The sequence below is a fragment of the Tursiops truncatus genome, chromosome 9, assembly GCF_011762595.2.
Source record: "Tursiops truncatus isolate mTurTru1 chromosome 9, mTurTru1.mat.Y, whole genome shotgun sequence".
Taxonomy (NCBI): domain Eukaryota; kingdom Metazoa; phylum Chordata; class Mammalia; order Artiodactyla; family Delphinidae; genus Tursiops; species Tursiops truncatus.
The window spans coordinates 68438280-68464109 of NC_047042.1; the positions used below are offsets into that span (position 1 = coordinate 68438280).

At 39.9% G+C, this 25830-nt stretch overlaps 1 protein-coding gene across 3 annotated transcripts in view; it reads right to left on the reverse strand.

The window, feature by feature from the left end:
- DOCK4 (dedicator of cytokinesis 4) overlaps positions 1-25830 on the reverse strand; it is a 478765-nt gene that overhangs the window by 133552 nt on the left and 319383 nt on the right. For all 3 annotated transcript variants that reach the window (XM_073809841.1, XM_073809840.1, XM_019925305.3), the window contains exons 17-20: positions 5884-6040; positions 494-591; positions 302-385; positions 25-125 (exon numbers count right to left, since the gene is read on the reverse strand). In XM_073809841.1, coding sequence (XP_073665942.1) covers positions 25-125; positions 302-385; positions 494-591; positions 5884-6040 — 440 coding nt within the window. The remainder of the gene's footprint in view (positions 1-24; positions 126-301; positions 386-493; positions 592-5883; positions 6041-25830) is intronic.

The following is a 25830-nucleotide window of genomic DNA, read 5'->3' on the forward strand; positions in this document are numbered from 1 at the left end:
CAATTACAAGATAAAGGGCTTTACCTGTATGCAAGTGCCCCAGCAAAATGACTCTCAATATAAGTGTCCATTACAGGTTTAAAATGATGAAATTTGCTATCTTGCAGCAAATTTATTATGTGAACCTAAAAAAAAAAAAAAAAATGGAGCTTTATAAAACTGAACACAAAGCAAGATTTTTTTTTGGTAGAGGGGAGGGGGAAGGTTTCTTTGCAAGTAAGCTCATGCTATTATGTGCACATTTATAAACAGCTTTAGGAAAGTCAAAATTAAGATACAATTAAAGTGAATTTAAACTCACCAAAGAATCAAACACTTTAGACCCATATTTTTGGGAATTTTCATCTAAAATTCCAAACAAGGTATCCAGTGTATCTTGCAGAAACTGTTGGATAAAGAAGTAAAAGCATAAATAAAATATCCTCTGTCCTTCCCCTCTAAATATTCTTTAACCCATGAATTTCCAAGAGAGGGATAACAAAATACCATATACCTTTACTATCTCTGAGCCGTCAATTTCTTTTAATTTAGAGAGACAGCCTGTGATCTTGTCTGGGTGGGTTCTCCATTTCAAAAGATCAAGCATATCACCTTTCCAAACAGAAAAGGAAAATTAGTTGCCTTGATAGAGAACATGAAAGTGTTCTACTGTAAACGCTGAATTCTTACACACATTGCCTCTTGGTCACCCAAATTGCAGGCTCCCAGGCCCTCCCACTAGCCCTCTGAATGGCATTTATTACAGTGTATTCTAATTATTTCTCCCTTCCCAATGCCCTTGACTTACAAACTCCTACTTATCCTTCAGTTCTCAGGCTAGCTATCTGTCTTTGCCCCCACTAGACTGTAAATTCCAGCAGAACAAGAGAGTGTGCGAGTTTGGCCCTAACATAGTGCCAGCATCTGGAACAGGGCAGGCACATAGCAGGCACTTGGTAAATACTGGCTGAATGATTTTCTGCCTCCTCCCATTAAAGTGGGAGATTCTTGAGGGCTGGGAACCCACTTTATTCATATTTGTGCCCCCAGCATATAGCACTCTGCCTAGCAACAAATTCCACTCGGCAATGAAGGTCTTCTTGACAATGTGGCCCAAACCTGGCATGACTAGAAGGTCCCTGCACAGTGATGACAAAGCCAGTCAATTGTCAGACCATCTAGTGAGCCTTTGGACCTGAGAGGGCCAGTTCCTGGACTCCATGATCATCTTCCATCCTAGACTCTGGCCCAGCTCTTCAATTTCCTCCTTTCCCTGAACTGATAACACGTGGGTCCTGAGTCTAGCAGGGCCCTCAGGAAACCTCTTCACCTCGTGAGGGAATAAATCCTTCCCTCATCCTTCCTGGGCAGAAGGTCCTGAACATGGTGTCCAGCTTCACTGGTCTCCAAAGGGATCAGGGAGACGGTGGTGTCTGGAGGCCAATGAAAGCAGTGAGAACTGACAAGGCACGTGCGAGCAGGATGTGCCCCGGGCAGGGGAACCTGGCAGGGCTGGTCTCCTGGTACTCAGTGGGGCTGAGAGACTAGAACGGCCAAGAGAGAAGCCAGGAGGGGTTTTCTACTTCAAAGCACTTGTTTCAAGAAAAACCCAAATGGGACTTGCTGAGAGACAGAAAGACCGATGTGGAAACAAGAAACCAACCAAACAAACACAATCCAAGAGATCAAGGAAGAGTAGTTATGATGAGAAAGAAAATATGATGTAGTGAATAAAGATGCGAAAAAAGCATAAGAATCTCAAGAGGAAATAGAAGCAACTTCTACCAAAGTCAGATTCAAAAGAAAAACTTTACAAACAACTTAAAAGAAAGAAATTTGGTACTAAATGAAAATATTTGTCTATAACAAATAGGGGTAAGAGGAGGAGGCGGATTCAGAACGAGAAAAATGAGGGAATTTGTTTTCAATACTGACAGTGAAAAAGAGATTTATGACTATTTTCATAACAGAAAATCCTGAAAATGTTAAATATTCATGTCTAACTCGGACACCCTGGAGGTATGATTGAAACCTTTTAAAAAATGATTGGTCAGAGCTTCCCTGGTGGCGCAGTGGTTGAGAGTCCGCCTGCCGATGCAGGGCATGCGGGTTCGTTCCCTGGTGCGGGAAGATCCCAGATGCCGCGGAGTGGCTAGGTCTGTGAGCCATGGCTGCTAAGCCTGCGCGTCCAGAGCCTGTGCTCCGCAAAGGGAGAGGCCACAGCAGTGAGAGGCCCGCGTACCGCAAAAACAAAAACAAAACAAAACAAAGATCTGTTGTGTGATGAAACATTTTTTTTTCCTTAGCAAAATGTCATTGTTACAGAATTAAAATAAAAAATTTAAATACTTAAAAAAAACCTCATGTATGCCAAGAACTCAGAATCAAGTCAAAATTGTCATCTCTTAGGCCTCTATTTTAGCCATTTGAAGATATATTAGTTGCAAATTTGGAGCTAGGACCTACTTCTGAAAAACGTGAATTTTATAAATTCCATTCAATTATCATTTACATGTGTACTGACTGTATGCCTAATCTACCAAGAGCTATAAAATAGGTAGATGGCATGATCCCTACTTTTGTTTTTTTTAAATCACAATCTCAGGAAGAGACTGAATAAACCACCCACCACTGGGGGTAGGAAAGGGACGTAGGGCAGTCAGTACCTGCACAAATGTTAGACTTAATTTAAGCACTGTTTTTATTTTCTCATAACTTTTTAAACAGTTGTGTTTAACAGTCCAAGGAAGCTGACAAACAAGTAAAGTAATTCCTTTTCTGATCCCCACTTTTAAGAAGCTTAAAATATCTACTTGATTTGGCAATCACAGACGTCTAGCTGAGTGCTCTGGCCTCGGTATGCTATCTAAGAATGACATTGGAACACAGAGAGTGTGCAGACACACTTTAGAAACCCTGAAATGCAAATCTGCTCTAGGAAACTGTTCCTAGAGACCACATCACTTACTAAATGCCCAATTGTAATGGTAATGGGATCTGTAAACTTTCCAAGTCAAGTAAAATGAATACAAAGCAATTTAATTCCAATTTGGAACTGGATTACTTCTACACAGAGACATGTGTCTAGCATGTAAATTTCAGAAAGCTCAACTAACTTCCTTCCTCCTTCCCATGTCTGAAACACACTATTCATTTCCTGCTTCATTTTGAGCTGCCTTACACTGACAAGGTTAATCAATGTCAAAATGATAATCAAGCACTTATTAGTCTTCAACAATGAGTCAAGCATTGCCTTCCATATAGTGAGATGTTTAATATAATGGTTTCATGAATAGTTTATTTACCTGAAAATGTTCTCTGCTTTTACAAAGTAGCAGCTTCTAATTATCAGGATTTTGTTCCCTCTGTCTTATGTTCACAATTCTAATATCCTAAACCCTAGAACTAGAAAAAGTGAAGGATGCAGGGCTGAATATTCTGACAGCAGATAATCTATTGTTAGATTTGTGTCATTGGCAGAATAATGGTCCCCAAAGGTGTCCGTATTCTAATCCCTGGAACCTGTGAATATGTTTATCTTGGCATGGCAAAAGAGATTTTACAGGTGTGATTAAGTTAAAGATCTTTTTTTTTTTTTTTCCGGTACGTGGGCCTCTCACTGTTGCGGCCTCTCCCGTTGCGGAGCACAGGCTCCGGCCGTGCAGGCTCAGTGGCCATGGCTCATGGGCCTAGCCGCTCCGCAGCATGTGGGATCTTCCCGGACCGGGGCACAAACCTGTGTCCCCTGCATTGGCAGGTGGACTCTCAACCACTGCGCCACCAGGGAAGCCCAAAGATCTTTTAAATAGGGGTATTATCCTGGATGATTTGGTGGGCCCACTCTAATCACAGGGGTTCCTAAAAGATGGAAGATGGTTAGAGTCAGAGAGATTTGAAGATGCTATGCTGCTGGCTTTGAAGATGGAGAAAGGGGCCAGGAACCAAGGAATACAGGTGGTTCCTAGAAACTAGAAAAGGTAAGTAAAAGGATTCTCTCCAAGAGATTTCAGAGGGAATGTGGCCCTGCCGACACCTTGATTTAGGCCCCATGAAACTGACTGCAGACTTTTGACCTCCAAAATCGTAAGATAATAAATTATTGTTGCTTTAAGCCAATAAGTTTACAGTAATCACTACAGCAGCAACAGATAACTAATACAAGCTGAAATAGTCTAATGGAGACAATCAATTAAATGTGAACTTAGACTCTATAACAGACACACAACTAATCCACATGGGATGAATAAAAATTCCACTGAAGGGAGTCACTAACATGTTGATTTTATTATCTTCATAACCTCCATGGAGTTACACTGTTCCCACAAAAAATGCCTGAGGTAAATGCTTTATAGTCATTATAGAGATCTGTCAATGAAGGTTTTATTTAAGTAAGATCATTAACCACTGAATACTGATAAAGTCTGGTATAATGACATGACTTGGCAATAGCTACTTTCAATCAGATTTACTAAAAATGAATTACGTAGTTGATTTTTAAAAATATTTCCCAAAAATACTTTTGGAAGGGGAGAAACAAAACCCAAGATAAATGTGAAAGAATCATTTGCAATTTGCCAACTTCTACATAAATACAGTAGCAATGCATGACAAATTGAGGGGTATCTTAAAAGTGGTCATTATAACAATGCCACAATTTGCTTCTTTTCTCATTCCATGTTCTAAGAAAAGAAATATATTTCTTACTATGTGACACAGAAGAAAGAATTAATAACACAAAAGTTTAAGCACAGGAGCATTTTTTGACACAATACAGGGCCCTGACTTAGGATGGTTTGACTTAAGATTTTTTGACTTTACATGGGTGTGAAAGTGATATGAAATCATTTAGAAACCATACTTCGAATTTTGAGTTTTGCTCTTTTCCTGGGTTAGCCACATGCTAACACAGGTACAATACCCTCTTGCGATGCTGGGCATTGAGCCCCAGCTCCCAGACAGCCACGTGATCTCGAAGGTAAACAACCAACACCAGTTACAACCATTCTGTACCTGTACAACCATTCTGTCTTTCACTTTCAGGACAGTATCCAATAAATTACATGAGATATCCAACACTATTAAAAAATAGGCTTTGTGTTAGATAATTTTGCCCAGTTGTAAGCTAATGGAAGTGTTCTGGGCATGTTTAATGTAGGCTAGGCTAAGCTATGATGTTTTGTAGGTTAGGTGTAATAAATGCATATTCTACTTACCTTATTCAAGTTACCATGGGTTTATCGGGATGTAACCCAATCCTAAGTCAAGGGAGAGCTGTGCCTTATTATGAATTGATTCTCTTCAACATAATGAATCTGATTTTATTAATATGGCATTCAGGATGCTTTCCAGAAGGCTTACATGGCAACCATGAAGAACTCAAAAATGTTTAATTTGCTTCCTTCATTATAGACAATGTTTTCACGACAGTTTGCCAAGGAGAAGAGCTTGCTTTATTAATCATAACTTGCTAAACAATCACTGACATAAAAAGTAATGCTAGAATAGAAAAGCAATATCCACCTAATTAAACAAAAAACAGCCTTCACTCTGAAGTCTGCAATTAGCACTGTCTATGGAGCTATAAAGCAAGAGAAATTAAGGTGGTGGTAATCCTGGTCTTTTTTTTTTTTTTTTTTAAAGTAGCTGGGTTTGACGGTTTATTTTGAAGAGCTGTGTACTTGGGTTCCGATACTGGGATAATTCTATAGTCCTTAAACTACATGTATTTAAGAGATCATTGGGTCACAACTGTTTTCACATTATTGGAAATCACAAACAGAAAGATCAACATTTTTTCTAGTGCAAAGTTATTATACATAACATTGATGTTTATTGAATATCCTACCAAAATTCACATGACTACTTAAATACAAGGGCTTTCAAATAAAACAGTATTATAATTACCGTTTTGTGTGAGTTTTGTGGAACAGAGAAAAGATGTTATCCAAAAAGACTCCTTTGTGGCCTTCATGGCTTGATTATTATTCCCAAGGAGAATGCCCTTGGAAAAAGGAAGTTTGAGGTAGCGGGTAGTATCCTGAAGATTTGTGTTTTCTTCACACTGCAAAAAATATTTTAAAAAATGGGATAGGGGAGAGAAGAGACCTCATGAGAATTATTAAGCATGATATCCATCTCTAGTGTTTATGAACTGGGAAATATTCCAAATATTATTACAAATAGAATTTGGCTTTTAAGTAAAATGCAACAAAAATGTCTAAGAGGAATTACGCACGGATTTTGGACTCAGACCCATTTGGGTTTGAATCCTATCTCTGTTACTTCCCACACAAGTAACTGTATCAAGTTGTTTAACCTCTTGTGATTTCCATTTTCTCTCTCTATAACCTCATTGTGCCGTCATGAGAATTAGATTACATAAGGCCTTTATCATAGAGCCTGAAACATTGGAAGTGCTCAAGAAATCATACTGCAGTGACCATCGCATTTAAAAAAAGTGCTTACATTCTTCCCACATCTCCTCTGAGGCGGATATTAAACAACTCCTTACTTTGAAAACTGGCAATTAAAGGACTCTGTATTTCAGGATAATCTAATAGCTCCACTATGTTGAGAAGTCTCTACAGAAAATGCCAGCCAACAAATGTAAAAGGAATTATAGGTTTTAAAAAATACAGTTTCATATTCCTAGTGTAATTCTTATTTTAGTCAATGATTGTCGCTAAGTGCTAAAACCAGCAGGAAAACTGTTGATGGGGAAATGAACATTCATATGATGCCACACAGGTTACCTCCTACTGGCCAGACGACAGACAGATGTCTGTCACGACAGATGTCTGTCAGGACAGATGCCCGTGGGGGGACTGGGTTGTCAGCCCTCAAACGCAGGGCAATGCAAAGAAACACATCATCATCTGCAATGTGTTCTTACAAAGCTGTGGAACCTGAATCTGTTACACCTACAGGTTCAACTTCTACTTCACAGGAAATACGAGGGACAGAGCAACATGCTGAATGTTAGGGGGACGCAACCAGACAAAGCCAGAGGCAGCACTTTCTGTAGGATGCTTGGCTTTGTACCTTCAGGTCAAGTTTTGTGAAAAAAAGGATTGTTCTAGACTTAAGAGATAGATAGCCAGATACAATGTAATGGTCCTGGATTTGGACAAACTTGCTGAAAAGGATTTTTTTTTTTGAAATGTATACATTGACTAAGTTCTAGATGAGATTAAAGAAAAATTAATGATTGGAAAAGTCATTAACTGAAAAAAGGAAATTAAAAAAATATATATAACGAAGCAATCTAGATATCCTTCAGTACATGAACAGATAAACTGTGGTACAACCAGAAAATGGAATACCATTCAGTGCTAAAAAGAAGTGAGCTACGAAGCCATGAAAAGACGTGGAGGAACCTTGATGCACATCACTAAGTGAAAGAAGCCAATCTGAAAAGGCTACATACTGTATGATTCCAACTCTGTGACATTCTAGAAAGGGCAAAACTACGGAGACAGCAAAAAAGATCAGTGGTTGCCAGGGGTTTGGGGAGTAGGAAAAAGGATGAACAGGCAGAGCACAGATTTTTCTAAGGCAGTATGATATTATCATGATGGATACATGTCACTATACATTTGTCCAAACCCACAGAATATACAAAACCAAGAGTGAACCCTACGGTAAACTATGGACTTCGGGTGATGATGATGTGTCAGTGTAGGTTCACCCTTGGTAAAAAATGTACCATTCTGGTGAGTGATGTTGCTAATGGGGGAGGCTCCGTATGTGTGGAGGCAATGGGTGGAAGGGAAATCTCTGTACTTTACTCTCAACTTTACTGTACACTAAAACTGCTCTTTAAAAAAGTCTATGAAAAATATGTATCATTTGGGTAAACGAAGTCCATACAGAAAAACATTCAGAAAGATATACACTAAGGGGTGAACAGTTGACATTGTTTGGGTAATGACAGTCTGGTGTTTTTATTTTCTTTATCTATATACTGCTTTTATAATGAAGGTGATTTTATATTAAAATTCTGAGAAAAAATATTGTAACAGATACAGAGATGGTATAGCTTAGCTTATTTTGAGTATAAACATAGGAACCTTATTTCTTTAAATATTTTCAAGGCTAGTGTCTTGGGAACAGGTAGGAAATTAAGCACGGAATCCCTCTGGTTTTCTAGACTACTCTGTGTGAGTTACAAAAAAATTTTAATAATAAATCTTTAAGAAAGACCTCTCTAACAAGTTGAGAGAAACAGAATCAGAATATTACACGATGTTCTTCCCAGCACACCTGTCCAGTAACGGGAGGACCAACACACACAATAAACAGCCTCCGTAACTCTCTTCTCATGTTATGACTCCAAATGCTTTCTTTTATTACTGCAAGATATTTCATTTAGACAGAAGAATGCATATATAGTTTAAAGAATAATTATAAAGTGAACACTTCAGATGCTTTCCTGAGAAAAAGTGCTTAGGGAAAGTAATGTTCTGGAACTTGGGGTCACCGTCCCCTCTCCTCAATCCTGTTCTTGGTATCAGGGCTTGGAGCACAGCAAGCTATAACGTGAGTCACAGCAACCCATACTGGACCTATTTCCTGCCTGGATCTGGTCTATGGGGTCAGAAACATGCTCTGGTCTGCCATCCCCAGCCTGACTTATGCTCCATTTGTCGAACCATACCTCCTATTGGGACTGAAGTCTCATGCAAACCCAGTCTAGACACTGTCTAGCTATTTCCAGACCTCCTCCCCAGAAGCTGGAGTATGCCCTGGCCTGGTATGCTCCATTTGTTCACAGAAATCCTGCCCCTATAGATAGATCTCTTAGCTCCCTTCCCTCCAGCTAACTAGCTGCCTGCTCTTGAGCACTTCTGGAAGCCCCTTAGAATTCCTGCTTGCTGAGCTCATATAGTTCAACTGGCAGTCAGGGACCAGTCACTGCTGTGTCGTGTCCATAGCGGGCACCGTGAATAGAAGCCTTGGCTGCCTTCACTGGGGCCAGTCACTGTGGCCAGGTCAGTGTCACCTTTTCTAGTTCACTGCACTTCTCTCCCAGCCTGGGGGACCAAGACCTCAGCATCGGAGTCTCTCTGATTCCGAGATGTGACACCTTGAGAGCTTCTTACAGCTAAACTCTATCACCCTTACTCAATGCAAAACACAGTAACTAATACAAACATTACTCTGGACACAAAAGTTATCTGAAGACCTTGCACCAACAATACTGGTGTGCATATGTGTGTGCTGTGTGTGTTGCTGTTGGTGTGGGGAGCAAGTGGGGGGTGGGTGGGTAGGAATTCTACCCTTAAATTCAGTAAAGAAAAGTACATAATTACCCTTTGGTCTCTGTGAACCCTTTACTATAATATTTACCAGGAGTTCAGAGCTGGTTTTTTTGTCCAGTAAGAGTCAAGGCCATACGCTAGGTATGGTGTTAGAGTTTTAATCTATTTCCAAAGAACTTAAGTGGCCTGCAGAGAAAATCTCATGGCCTATCTTTTCTTGTCCTCTGAGGTTTTCAGCACGCACCCATAACACATCACACAACACTGGAGCTTTTAAAGGCAATCCAAGCAACCACCATTTAGGCTAAGCACTCTGTGTGTATTTTCTTATTCTGATAATAATCCTATGAGGTAGGGCATTGTAACCTCGGGAGCTTATGTGATTTCCTCAATATCACAGTATTAGTAACTATCAGAGCCAGGATCTGAACCAAAGTTTGTGCTTACAACTACTATACGACACAGTAGTTATGACAACAATGACTCTTCCAATGACTCTTGTTTTAACCAGATTTTGAGTTTTGCTATAACAAATTTAAAATGTATCAATTTATAGATAACATACTGAATGGTGGGTATGTCTAAGAAAGACCCCCCCCCAAAGGTTCATTTTTCAAAAAAAATGTATGTTTGTGGAAGACACCCTGGGAGAGAGCTTAGAGTGGTCTGTGGATCTGAAATAGTTTCATACATGAAATGGCTATGAGTCCTACAGTGAAATGGCTAGTTGACGTTCTGAAACCACTCAGGGAGCAAAAGGGATCACGTGATCTGGATGCAGTGGGGAGGAGGGGCAGGTAAGAGCAGAGAAGGCATGACATGGGAGACTGGAAACACAACAGGTGAGATAGAGATCATTCGCTCAGTCACTTGATGAGAGAGAATTTATGGAAGAGAAATGAGGTTGAAGATCAGTGAAGAATAGAAATGGGTTCCAGAAGACGGGCCTGTAAGGCAGGGGCAGTGGTCAGCAAGGGTTTAAGCCAAAAAGGTTGTCCAGACTCTTAAGAGGAAATACACAGCTCACCAGCAGAAGCCAGGGAATGAGCAAGAGTCAGCAGTGAATCCCTCGATTCTTCTGCCGGGTGGGAGAAGGGTCTGCACTGTGAGAACCACAGCATGGACGGGAGAAAACAAACAGGAATGAGCAATCTCCTTCCAGCTGGAGGGCTAAGAGTTAATGAAATCAAGGAAATGGAGCTGGTAAAGGACAGCATGGGGCTGCCTGTGTTTTAATTGGAAAAACAGTACAAAGGAGTTGTGGCTGGGTGTCTGAAGGCCTGCGAATCTGAGCAATGTAGGCTCGACAGCAAGAAACTGCAGTTTTGCACAAAATTACACTGCATGCAGTTGATAGATGGTTTTGTCACTGCAGTGGAATCCAGTCACACCCCTAAACTACATGGAGGGTTAAATGTGGATCACTTGCATTCCGGGGAACACTTGGAACACAACTGATTTGGTGTTGGCATAGGGACGATTTTTTTCATCAAATCCAGTGCAGGCATGGAACAAGGCAATATGGATATAAGAATAAGGACTGTCCTCCCTGTCCTCTTGCGACAGACACAGACACAGCTGAAGTCTTCCTGGCGTTACGGGAGATGTATGATGACAGAGAGATGAGGGAACGATTCACTGAGCCATTCTTTCTAGGAGAGACAAGGCGACATGACCACAGCCTCTTGAGGCTGCTACTGGATTGTGGGAACAAAACAATGTCATTGTCGTAGGAAAGGACAATTCTCTGTGTTTGCTTTGAAAGGCTGGGATCTGTGCAAGTCATTTTAAAATGGCATGAAGTTAATTTATTACAAATTAGAGAAGAGGGAGAATAAAGCCAGCCCTTTGCTTTACTCGACATGAATCAGATCTGACAGGAGGGATGTGTTCCCTCAGATTCTTACAGAAGAGTTAAAATGCAGGCTATGTGGCAGCAGGAGTAGCCTCTGTCTTCTGTGAGATTATATAGCATGGTCACAGTCTATTTCTTTGTCCAGAATTAAAATCAGTTGGTACAGCATTAAATGTTGCATCACACCCCAGGCTACTTTTTGACCACTGTCCTAGGCACAAGAAAGAGATGCAATGGTCAGTCATAGACACTCTTCCAGAAATGTGGTATCTGCAATAATGCAAGCTATGTGATTGAGAGAAATAAATTAAAAATTTCTTCAGAAATACACTGGTACAGAGATTCATAGTATATTAATCAAATTAAGGGGCCTGTAATTTGCAGGAAGTAGAGAATTAAATTAAAAATGATAGCAATTTAGACAATCCAGTTGAAACGATATATTGCCAGTTAATCGAACCAGTTGTGGCAGCAAAATACCTTCTTCTGGGGATACTTTCAATATGATTCGTCATCCTTAATGTCACTACTAAACATTTATTAAAGTCCTACTATTCGACAGTCCTTTAATTCGGTATAAGGAATGTAACAAGGAAATAAACACAGTCCCTGTCTGTGAGGGCATTCCATGCCTGACCTCTGCATTCATCTGTTAATACTGATTACAAAGCTGTAATAAAGATCCCTGGATTCCAGCTCTGCCAGGGAAGGGAGGGGAAACCTTATGGGAAAGAGGCTATCCGACCTCAGTCGCAAAGAGTAAGGCTCGCCAGGCAGGTAAGGGAGAGAAAGGCAGGTTATGTGGAAGAAACGATACATAGAAAGACACCGGAGGAAAACCGTACATATGTAAGACTATGGAGATATGGCAACTCAGTGCAATGTGGGATCCTGGATTAGATCCTAGACTAGAAAAATAACATTACTGGAAAAACTTGTGGAATCTAAATAAGTTTTGTGTTAACAGTATTATACCAAGGTTAATTTAGTTTCAATAAATGTGCTATGGTTATGTAAGATGTTAACATAAGGAGAAGTTGGGTGAAGGGTATATGGGAATTTTCTGTACTATTTTTGCAACTCTTCTGTGAGTCTAAAATAACTTAAAAAACAACTGTTTTTAAAAGTACAGGTGTAGTCAGACAGCTATATGTAGTTTAGTGTGGCTAAAGGTCGTGATTCTTTTCAGTAGCAAAAAAGCCTTGGGACTACCGTAAACATCTTAAATAAAAACTCAAGGTGATTCTGACGCCTGGTTTAAATTCCCTAGATTAAACTACTACCAAGGAGGGCTTCCCTGGTGGTGCAGTGGTAGAGAGTCCGCCTGCCAATGCAGGGGACACGGGTTTGTGCCCCGGTCCGGGAAGATCCCACATGCCGCGGAGCCATGGCCACTGAGCCCGCGCATCCGGAGCCTGTGCTCCACAACGGGAGAGGCCACAACAGTGAGAGGCCCGTGTACCGCAAAAAAAAAAAAAAAAGTACTACCAAGGAGGGGAGGTGGCACTGACTGGTCGTGAAACCAAGCATTTAGATATGGGGATGAGTGTGAGAAGTCAAGAAAAACTGCAGGGTTCTGTTCACCGCAGGAGACGATGGAGATGGCATAAAGAACTTAGTTTTGGACAAGCTGAGTTTGAGGCATCTCTGGTGAACCGAACTGAAGGTGTTCAGTAGGCTGGTAAAAGTTCTGGGCTACAAGCCCATAGCTGGCTGTCAGCAGCAGAGATGCGGCAGGTTAATCCACAGAAGTGCATGAGATGGTGTCCAAGGATTAAATCCACGATAGCACCAACATTTAAGATGCAGATAAGATATAAACTAATATATATATAGGATGGATACACAACAAGGTCCTACTGTATAACACAGGGAACTATATTCAATATCCTGTGATAAACCATAATAGAAAAGAACATGAAAAAGACTGCGTGTATAGCTGGGTCACTATGCTGTACAGCAGAAATTAATACAACATTGTGAATCAATTATACTTCAGTAAAATTAAAAAAAAAAAAGATGCAGATAAGAGAGAAGAGTACTCAAAGGAGAAGAAGGATGAAACTAAGGTGAACACTGGAATATGGGATTTTCAAGAAGGGTAATCAATAGTGTTTCATGCTACAGGGAAGTCAAATAAGGAAAGATTTAGAAAGGGTCCAGTAGTGTTGGCCCCCGCGTTAATGTTAGTGACCTCAAGGGAGAAACTTCATTTGAGCTGCGGGGACAGAAACAGCCTGAGGAACAAATGGAAGAGAGTGGCGGGAAGTAGAGACAGTGAGTAAAGACTGGCCTTTCCTGCAGGTGGCTGAGATGGGAAGGGAAAAGGCAGTGTGGTAGCTATTACAATTTTGTTTGTCTTTAAAGAAAGAGGCTTGAGCATGTTAAAAAATCTGAGACTACTGCCAGAAGAGAGGAAACATAGCTGCAGGAGCAAAAGCAGACATTGAGAGGAGCAAGGTCCCAGGGGACTCGGGAGGGAGGAAGATCCTGAGGGAAGCAGGTGGAAGAATCAGCCTTGGAGGGGAGGAGTCTTGCCCCATCCCCTGAGACAGGAAGCAGGAAGGAAGGGAAGGATGCAGATTAGTTTGCAGATGGCAGAGGAGAGAACACAGGAAGTTAAGGAAGTTCCTGTCTGATGGCTTCTGTTTTCTCTGTTAAGGACACGGGAAGCGGTGAGGTAGGCAGAATGGCACAATCTTGTCGATAGCTCTTGTGGGGACTGAGAGGGGGAGCTGATTAGTCGGCCTGCAGTGTGGATGGTCCTGCTTCTATACCCATCAGGCTGATGCTAACCTATAGGAACTGTATAATTCCCTCCACTAATTAATGTGTAACCACCTAAGGAGGAGTAGAGGAGGGGGCAATGTTGGCAGACTGATCTAGGGCTGGTTTTTACTTCCCATGCAGGTACAGCAGAACTGAAGATTAAGGGATAGCCTGAATAATAAAAAGAAGAAAGTGAAGTCAGGGGGGGTTTATTGGAGCAGAATAAGACTGAAAAATAGGTAGAGTATTAATAGAAAATGGGAAGGCTGAAAGGTTGTGGTCAGGATATCAAGGATTTACGACTTTTGATTAGAAGTGGCTCTGGATGACCTCATTCATCCGTGCGTGCATCCGTCCGTGCACCCACGCATGCACGCATCCAGTATTTATTTAGCACACATGGGAGGTCCTGCTGGCTGGGGATGAAGGATGGCCAAGAGAGACCACAGTGAAGCAGAACACAAATGAAGGTCGCTGGAGTGGAAGTGACCAAGAAATAAGAGGAGAGGGCACTGGACAGGTCAACCAAAAGGAGGAGACAACTTTGAACCAGGGGCTAGGCTGACTGTAGGAAAGGAAACAGCCACCCACCACCCCATCCTCCCCTCTTCTTTTCTGGCCAGGAATATCTATACAGGTAGAAGGCAGTAACTAGGACAGGTAGAAAGTTGCAGCACTGTATGGAATGAGCCTTAGGGAGGGCAGGGAAGCTCTTTACAAGAGGGTGGAAAACCAGTATCTTTAAAGGCACTGGGGCATTTAGAGACGTCCAGACACTAGACACAAGGCTTCAGAAGATGAGCCCTCTCTACTCCAGAGGCCACACAGGAAGCTCTCTCGGCAGGAGAGCCAAGGGTTCAGTTGAGACAGAATGAAAGGGCTTCCTGCACGTCACATTAATAGACTTCAGTGTTAAGACCAAGTCCACTTATGAAATTATCTTAGACTTTTTTTTTTTTGGCTTTGCTAGGCGGCATGTGGGATCTCAGTTCCCCGGCCAGGGATCAAACCTATGCCCCCTGCAGTGGAAGTGCAGAGTCCTAACCACCGGACCACCAGGGAATTCCCCCATCTTAGCCTTTTTTTTTTTTTTCCTGTTCAGCTTCTGTGTTCAGTTTGGCATGCTTTCATGCTAAACTTACCAGGTTATCTACTTTTTAATTTAATTTTGCAGGTGTTTACTATTTAATTTCTCTCACAGTGTGTAATAAAACAAGGGTTATATGACCGATTCTCCTATGCCCAAGCCCACGGTGGACAGATGTGTTTCAGGCTTGTCTAAGATCTACTGATCATGGTTACAGAGGCGTCTCTTTCAGAATAGTTGGAGCAGCATGCAGAGTTCTCTGGACAGCAAGATGGGTGACAAACCTATCAGTCTATCTGAATTTTTCAGATTCCTCTCATGTTTTTCATTTTACTTATAAATATAAACATACTCTAGCAAAGGGTAAGTGGAGAGCAACTCAATCTGAGAAATCTACCTTAAAGACGGTAACAAGTGCAGAGGGGCTGTGCTGACTTCCATGGACTAGGTGAGGAACTGGGATGTAGCATAAGAAAATGAAAAGTTGCAGGGAAAAAATATGAGCCACAAAGTGTTTATGAACAAACTTTTAGGGAGCAAAAGTGAAATCAACAAACACATAGAAGACTCTTGCAATCTAGGCCATACATTAACTTAATCCCTTTCCAACCAGGAAACATGATCATCCTCTATTTAGCTGACTTCTTATCTGGCCCTTCTCTTGCTCAGAAGCAATAGATCCCACTCTAAGGGATCAGATTCTCTACCGAGCAAAACCCCAGGCTGGCTGAGTTGGGTCACTTGAGCCATAGTGGTGTTAATCAACAGTAATGAATTTGCAAAACTCCAATTTCTTTAAAGGTAGATTGTATTATTATTATTACTTGTTTATGCATACATCCTAGACCTGACAGTATTTTATTTTTAATTAATTAATGAATTTATTTATTTTTGGCCGCATTGGGTCTTCCTTGCTGCGCAAGGGCTTTCTCTCCTTGCGGCAAGTGGGGGCTACTCTTGGTTGTGGTGCACGGGCTTCTCATTGCAGTGGCTTCTCTTGCTGCGGAGCACAGGCTCTAGAGCGCAGGCTCAGTAGTTGTGGCGCACGGGCTTAGTTGCTCCGTGGCATCTGGGATCTTCCTGGACCAGGGCTCGAACCCGTGTCCCCTGCATTGGTAGGCAGATGCTTAACCACTGCGCCACCAGGGAAGCCCCTGACGGTATTTTAGAATGTACTTCTAAGAACTAAAAATCCTTCACTGGAATAAGTCAGAATGGAGACTTGAGTGCACAGCTATTAACTTTCTATCCTCCTTCTTTGGATTCTCACACTATTCTCCTTAAGAGACTTGACTTCCAGAAAATGAATTATCTTAAGCTCATTATTTCAATGAGCTTAACTTGCTTTTCTTAACTTTAACTTTTCTTAACGTGCTTTCCAGCAGGTAGCTGGCGGCGGGGGGGGGGGGGGGGGGGGGGGGAGTCAAAAATATCCCTACAAAGTTAAGGAAGACAACAATCCTACCGGAATGCAGCAAAATAACAGAACTTAGTAAGATCAGATACTGTTACTAGCAGGTTAGCAATTCCAAAGACAGGTTTTGGGTTTAGCCATCAAACACTTGGATATATTACTGATGTTCTGAGAACTGAAACGGGACTCTGGAAGCACAAAATCTTTAATGCTGACTAATCAAGTTCTTTCACTTACCTTCCTAAAGCTGTAACATTCAGATTTTTGTAGATTTCAGAGTTTATCTCCATTGAACACTCCTCCAAACTTATTATCAATCATGTAAAGGTGAAAACGACCTTGAAACGGAGCTTTGCCCTTAGAATTCTTTAGCTCTTGCCATAAAGGATGAGTCCAGGTCCTTGCCACACTACTGACTGTTAACTCTGTGAGAACCATTTCCTTAAAACACACTCAGAAGAGGAGTCCAGCCATTGTCACAGAGGGAGACTATCTCAGGCCCAAATTAAGCTATTAAACAGTCTTCAACACAGCAGCTTTTTTTCTTGGCTCACCACAGGATTGAGTCTTTCAAACTAATACCTTACACAAGGAGCAAGTAGATTTTAAATCTAAATAGCCTACTATGAGCCACAGTTATTCTCTGTGTCATATCTACAAGGAGTTAAGGACACTTTATTTAAAAGCATTTTTTTCCGTCTTTCATCAACCTTAGATTTCATAGACAGTATCTGTCAATGAATGACATGGAATATGGTTTATAAAGATCTGAGACAATTAATGTTTCTTCAAAACCTTCCCATTAACAATACTGTCAAGATTTTATGACAGAAGAATGGCCTTTAGTTAGATCAATCTCCATAATTAAATGGTATAAAACAAAGCTAAGTACAACTTTCTGTCTCTTCTCATTTTTACTTTTTCAAAATGAAGATTTTAATGTCTTTAAATGATATGTGCCCACTAATAAAACCTTTAAGAAATGTAAAAATACTTTTGTGTCCAGGAGTCCCACTGGGTCCTGCTTGGTTTCAGTAAGGGCTCGAAGCCAGGCATTTTGCATGCACTTATTCTCCCAGCAAAACTGAGTGCTAACCCTGACTGTTCTGAAGACAGGGAACAGGTTCAGAGAGGTCACTGGGGCTGAAGCCAGGCAGGATTTGGGGGGCACTCAGGATCCTTCTGATGGAGCTCTGCATGTGAAGCCTGGATGCAGGAATTTTCAGAAGAGGATGGTGCTGTGCATGACGGCTCTTTGGCTTGACAGACAGACCCCTGAGTCACAAAGGACACTTTGATGTCACCCATGGATTTCCCCATATACTGCACTGACACATGGCACGGTGTCCTACTTTTCAGAGAGGAGACTGCAGAGGATTCCTCTCTTGCTGCCATTGCTGAGATTTTAGAGGCCACTGCTTTCAAGTAGACTGAAGCTGGGGGCGCCTTCAAGATGGCGAAGGAGTAAGACATGGAGATCACCTTCCTCCCCACAAATACATCAAAACTACATCTACGTGTGGAACAACTCCTACAGAACACCTCTTGAATGCTGGCAGAAGGCCTCAGACCTCCCAAAAGATGCCCTCAGGAGACCTACACCCAGAGGCGGGTCCAAATCCAAAGCTGAACAGCGGGAGCTGCGAGAACAAAGAAGAGAAAGGGAAATCTCTCCCAGCAGCCTCAGGAGCAGTGGATTAAATCTCCACAATCAACGTGATGTACCCTGCATCTGTGGAATACCTGAATAGACAACGAATCATCCCAAATTGAGGAGGTGGACTTTGGGAGCAACTGTAGACTTGGAGTTTGCTTTCTGCATCTAATTTGCTCCTGGTTTTATGTTTATCTTAGTTTAGTATTTAGAGCTTATTATCACTGGTAGACTTGTTTACTGATTTGGCTGCTCTCATCCTTTTTTAATTTTATATATATATATAATTTTTTTTTTCCTTTTTCTCTTTTTGTGAGTGTGTATGTGTATGCTTCTTTCTGTGATTTGTCTCTATAGCACTGCTTTTGCCATTTGTCCTAGGGTTCTGACTGTCCGTTTTTTCTTTTTGTTTTTTTTTTTATTATAGTTTTTAGCACTTGTTATCATTGGAGGATTTGTTTTTTGGTTTCGCTGCTCTCTTCATTCTTTCTCCTTTTTTATTACCTTTTTTATTTTTAATAATTTTTTTCTATTTTAATAACTTTATTTTATTTATTTATTTATTTATTTCCCTCCCTCCCTCCCTTTTCTTCTGAGCTGTGTGGCTGACAGGGTCTTGGTGCTCTGGCTGGCTGTCAGGCCTCAGCCTCTGAGATGGAAGAGCCAAGCTGAGGACACTGGACCACCAGAGACCTCCTGGCCCCACATTATATCAATTGGCGAGAGTTCTCCCAGAGATCTCTGTCTCAACACTAAGACCCAGTTCCAGTCAACGACCACCAAGCTACAATGCTGCACACCCCATGCCAAACAACTAGCAAGACAGGAACACGAAACCACCCATTAGTAGAGAGGCTGCCTAAAATCATAATAAGTTCAGAGACACCCCAAAACACACCACAGGGTGTGGTCCTGCCCACCAAAAACACAAGACCCAGACTTATCCACCTGAACACAGGCACCACTTCCCTGCACCAAGAAGCCTACACAACTCACTGAACCAACCTTAACCACTGGGAGCAGACACCAAAAACAATGGGAACTCCGAACCTACAGCCTGTGAAACGAAGACCCCAAACACAGTACGTTGAACAAAGTGAGAAGACAGAGAAATACACAGCAGATGAAGAAGCAAGGTAAAAACCCACCAGACCAAACAAATGAAGAGGAAATAGGCAGTCTACCTGACAAAGAATTCAGAGTAATGATAGTAAAGATAATACAAATTCTTGGACAGAGAATGGAGAAAATACTAGAAATGTTTAACAAGGACCAAGAAGAACTAAAGGGCAAACAAACAATGATGAAGAACACAATAAATGAAATTAAAATTCTCTAGAAGGAATCAATAGCAGAATAATGGAGGCAGAAGAATGGATAAGTGACCTGGAAGATAAAATAGTGGAAATAACTACTGCAGAGCAGAATAAACAAAAGAGAATGAAAAGAATTGAGGACAATCTCGGAGACCTCTGGCACAACATTAAATGCACCAACATTTGAATTATAGGGGTACCAGAAGAAGTAGAGGAAAAAAAAGGGACTGAGAAAATACTTGAAGAGATTATAGTTGAAAACTTCCCTAATATGGGTAAGGAAATATTCAATCAAGTCCAGGAAGCGCAGAGAGTCCCATATAGGATAAATCCAAGGAGAAACACCCCAAGACACATATTAATCAAACTATCAAAAATTAAATACAAAGAAAAAATATTAAAAGCAGCGAGGGAAAAGCAACAATTAACATACAAGGGAATGCCCAGAAGGTTAACAGCTGATCTTTCAGAGAAAGTCTGCAAGCCTGAAGGGAGTGGCAGGACATATTTAAAGTGATGAAAGGAAAAAACCTACAACCAAGACTACTCTACCCAGTAAGGATCTCATTCAGACTCGATGGAGAAATTAAAACCTTTAGAGATAAGCAAAAGCTAAGAGAATTCAGCACCACCAAACCAGCTTTACAACAAAAGCTAAAGGAACTTCTCTAGGCAGGAAACACAAGAAAAGGAAAAGACTTACAATAACAAACCCAAAACAATTAAGAAAATGGTAATAGGAACATACATATCGATAACTACCGTAAATGTACATGGATTAAATGCTCCAACCAAAAGACAAAGACTGGCTGAATGGATACAAAAACAAGACCCGTACATATGCTGTCTGCAAGAGACCCACTTCAGACCTAGGGACACATACAGACTGAACGTAAGGGGATGGAAAAAGATATTCCATGCAAATGCAAATCAAAAGAAAGCTGGAGTAGCAGGTCTCATATGAGAAAAAATAGATTTTAAAATAAAGATTATTACAAGAGACAAAGAAGAACACTACATAATGACCAAGGGATCAATCCAAGAAGAAGATATAAAAATTGTAAATATTTATGCACCCAATACAGGAGCATCTCAATACACAAGACAAATGCTAACAATGATAAAAGGGGAAATCAACAGTAACACAATAATAGTAGGGAACTTTAACACCCCACTTTCACCAATGGACAGATCAACCAAAATGAAAATAAATAAGGAATTACAGCTTTAAATGATACATTAAAAAACATGGACTTAATTGATAGTTATAGGACATTCCATCCAAAACAACAGAATGCACTTTTTTCTCAAGTACTCATGGAACATTCTTGATTTGTGACCCAAGCTATGATCTAGCTTGGGTCACAAATCAAGCCTTGGTAAATTTAAGAAAATTGAAGTCGTATCAAGTATCTTTTCTGGCTACAATGCTATGAGACTGGATATCAATTATAGGAAAAGAGCTGTAAAAAATACAAACACATGGCGGCTAAATAATACACTACTAAATAACCAAGAGATCACTGAAGAAATCAAAGAGGAAATCAAAAAATACCTAGAAACAAATGACAATGAAAACACGATGACCCAAAACCTGTGGGATACAGTTAAAGCAGTTCAAAGAGGGCCGTTTATAACAATACAGTCCTACCTCAAGAAACAAGAAACATCTTAAATAAACAACCTAAGCTTACAACTAAAGCAATAGGAGAAAGAACAAAAAAACCCCAAAGTTAGCAGAAGGAAAGAAATCATAAAGATCACATCAGAAATAAATGAAAAAGAAATGAAGGAAACAATAGCATAGATCAATAAAACCAAAAGCTGGTTCTTTGAGAAGATAAACAAAATTGATAAACCCCTAGCCAGACTCATCAAGAAAATAAGGGACAAGACTCAAATCAATAGAATTAGAAAGGAAAAAGGAGAAGTAACAACTGACACCACAGAAATACAAAAGACATGAGAGATTACTACAAGCAACTATATGCCAATAAAATGGACAACCTGGAAGAAATGGACAAATTCTTAGAAAAGCACAACCTTCCGAGACTGAACCAGGAAGAAATAGAAAATATAAACAGACCAATCACAAGCACTGAAATTGAAACTGTGATTAAAAATCTTCCAACAAACAAAAGCCCAGGACCAGATAGCTTCACAGGCGAATTCTATCAAACATTTAGAGAAGAGCTAACACCTATCCTTCTCAAACTCTTCAAAAATATAGCAGAGGTAGGAACATTTCCAAACTCATTCTGAGGCCATCATCACCCTGATACCAAAACCAGACAAAGATGTCACAAAGAAAACTACCGGCCAATATCACTGATGAGCATAGATGCAAAAATCCTCAACAAAATACTAGCAAACAGAATCCAACAGCACATTAAAAGGATCATACACTATGATCAAGTAGGGTTTATCCCAGGAATGCAAGGATTCTTCAATATACGCAAATCAATCAATGTGATACACCATATTAACAAATTGAAGGAGAAAAACCATATGATCATCTCAATAGATGCAGAAAAAGCTTTTGACAAAATTCAATACCCGTTTATGATAAAAACCCTCCAGAAAGTAGTCATAGAGGGAACTTACCTCCACATAATAAAGGCCATATATGACAAACCCACAGCCAATATCATTCTCAATGGTGAAAAACTGAAACCATTTCCACTAAGATCAGGAACAAGACAAGGTTGCCCTTGCCCACTCTCACCACTATTATTCAACATAGTTTTGGAAGTTTTAACCACAGCAGTCAGAGTAGAAAAAGAGATAAAAGGAATCCAAATCAGAAAGGAAGTAAAACTGTCACTGTTTGCAAATGACATGATACTATACATAGAGAATCCTAAAGATGCTACCAGAAAACTACTAGAGCTAATCAATGAATTTGGTAAAGTAGCAGAATACAAAATAAATGCACAGCAATCTCTTGCACTCCTATACACTAATGATGAAAAATCTGAAAGAGAAATTAAGGAAACACTCTCATTTACCATTGCAACAAAAAGAATAAAATACCTAGGAATAAACCTTCCTAAAGAGACAAAAGACCTCTATGCAGAAAACTATAAGACACTGATGAAAGAAATTAAAGATGATAGAAACAGATGGAGAGATATACCATGTTCTTGGATAGGAAGAATCAACACTGTGAAAATGACTATACTACCCAAAGCAATCTACAGATTCAATGCAATCCCTATCAAACTACCACTGGCATTTTTCACACAACTAGAACAAAAAAATTGCACAATTTGCATGGAAACACAAGACCCCGAATAGCCAACGCAATCTTGAGAAAGAAAAACGGAGCTGGAGGAATCAGGCTCTCTGACTTCAGACTATACTATAAAGCTACAGTAAATAAGACAGTATGGTACCAGCACAGAAACAGAAATATAGATCAGTGGAACAGGATAGAAAGCCCAGAGATAAACTCACACACACATAGTCACCTTATCTTTGATAAAGGAGGCAAGAATATACATTGGAGAAAAGACAGCCTCTTCAATAAGTGGTGCTGGGAAAAATGGACAGCTACATGTAAAAGAATGAAATTAGAACACTCCCTAACATCATACACAAAAATAAACTCAAAATGGATTAAAGACTTAAATGTAAGGCCAGACACTGTAACGCTCTTGGAGGAAAACACAGGCAGAACACTCTATGACAGAAATCACAGCAAGATCCTTTTTGATCCACCTCCTAGAGAAATGGAAATAAAAACAAAAATAAACAAATGGAACCTAATGAAATTTAAAAGTTTTTGCACAGCAAAGGAAACCATAAATAAGATGAAAAGACAACCCTCAGAATGGAAGAAAATATTTGCAAATGAAGCAACTGACAAAGGATTAATCTCCAAAATATACTAGCAGCTCATGCAGCTCAATATCAAAAAACAAATAACCCAGTCCAGAAACGGGCAGAAAACCTAAATAGACATTTCTCCAAAGAAGATATACAGATTGCCAAGAAACACATGAATGTATGCTCAACGTCACTAATCATTAGGGAAATGCAAATCAAAACTACAGTGAGGTATCACCTCACACCAGTCAGAATGGCCATCATCAAAAAATCTATAAACAATAAATGCTGGAGAGGGTGTGGAGAAAAGGGAACCCTCTTGCTCTGTTGGTGGGAATGTAAACTGATACAGCCACTATGGAGAACAGTATGGAGGTTCCTTAAAAAACTAAAAACAGAGCTACCATATGACCCAGCAATCCCACTACTGGGCATATACCCTGAGAAAACCATAATTCAAAAAGAGTCATGTACCACAATCTTCACTGCAGCTCTATTTACAATAGCCAGGACATGGAAGCAACATAATTGTCCATCAACAGATGAATGGATAAAGAAGATGTGGCACATATATACAATAGAATATTACTCTGCCATAAAAAGAAATGAAATTGAGTTATTTGTAAAGAGGTGGATGGACCTATAGACTGTCATACAGAGTGAAGTAAGTCAGAAAGAGAAAAACAAATACTGTATGGTAACACATATATATGGAATCTAAAAAACAAACAAACAAAAAAAAACGTTCTGAAGAACCTAGGGGCAGGACAGGAATAAAGACGCAGACATAGAATTGGACTTGAGGACGCGTGGAGGAGGAAGGGTAAGCTGGGATGAAGTGAGAGAGTGGTATGGACATATATATACTACCAAATGTAAAATAGATAGCTAGTGGGAAGCAGCTGCATAGCACAGGGAGATCAGCTCGGTGCTTTGTGTCCACCTAGAGGGGTGGGATAGGGAGGCTGGGAGGGAGATGCAAGAGGAGGAGATATGGGGATGTATGTATATGTACAGCTGATTCACTTTGTTATACACCAGAAACTAACACCATTGTAAAGCAATTATACTCCAATAAAGATGTAAAAAAAAAAAAAAAAAAAAAGAGAAAACTTTCATGTGAACCACTGAAAAGGAAGAAAAAAAAAGAAAGAAATGTAAAAATAAAGTCGTTGTTAATATTTTAGGACATCCTTCCAAGCATTGCTAGGCACACATATACATGTGGACATGCAGTTAAATAATTTTATAAAAATGGTCTTACACTAAATGTATGCATATATAAAATGCTGTTTATCAATATATTATAAACATTTTTCTATGCACATAAAAATTTCCACTAGACATTATTTCAATAACTATGTAGTATTTCATTCATTATATGGATATAACTAACTCATGTATCTAACCAGACCTATGTTATCGGTAATTTAGTTTACTTTCAAGTTTTTCCATATTTTAAGGAATCTGTATTGATCATCGTTGAATCATGTCTGCTTACCTTATCTGATTATCTTCTCCCAATAAATACCAAGATGTGGAATGGCTGAGCCAAAGGATATACACATTTAAAATATTGTATTGCCAAACTGTCCTACAGAAAGACAATACTATTCACATTTCCCTCTATGAATGCAAGAGAGTGTTCGTTTCCCTTTAATCTTCTTTGCCAATTCTCAGTTTTAAAAGTCTTTACCAACCTAATAGGCCAAAAGATTTCCCATTCTTTATTTAACTTACATTTCTTTGATTATTCATATATTTATCTTATATTCTTGCATTTATTATTTTTGAATAGCTTGTTTGTAACATTTAGCAAATTTTTCCTTTTTTTTTTAACTTATCTGTGATAACTTCTGGTAAACTGGGAATAGTCCCCCTTGGTAAGCTGTGTTGCAACCATGTTTCAGTTTATCATGTGTCTTTTAGCCTTGATTATGATGATTTTATCAATAAAAAGGTTTTAAACTTTATTTAGACAAAGTTACACATTTTTTTGTACCTGATTTGTAACATTTGAGAGGCATCATTAGAAAGGCCCTCTTTACCTAAACTTTCTAAAAATGTTCACTCATAGTATGTAGGCTCTTACAGATTTATTTTTTACATATAATCTGGAAATTGCTTTGGTATAAGAAGCAAGGTAATGATCCAGCTCTTTATTTTTCCCTCTAACACGCACTGTGGTCATCTCAACACCACTTATTAGATGGGCTATATTTTTTACCCAGTAATTTGAAATCCACTCGTCTCCCTAACTTTGTTTTTTTCGTTCAATTTTTCTTTAATTAATAAATTCCAGGCTGCAATCATCAGGAGGCTGTGCTCCTTCCTTCCATGGCAGAGGAAGGGTAAGCATTATGCTCATAATATGGGTTTATAATCATAACCTGCAAGTGGCCTTAAGCTGAAACTGAACTTCTTGGCTCAGTGCTATGAAAAAGAAAACCATGGCATCAACTAAACGAAAAACATAAGATGTTATGCTTGGCAGGTATTCCATACCTCTTTAAGCAACAATAACCCTAATCATAAGACAACTCAGCTACTTAGGGTTTTTCTGTGGAGCTAATGCTTCCTGATGGATCTACAGAATGTAGGTCTGCCTCAAATTAGATGATCTACAGATACCATCCTCAGCCTCCTTTGTGATGGAGAAAGATCATTG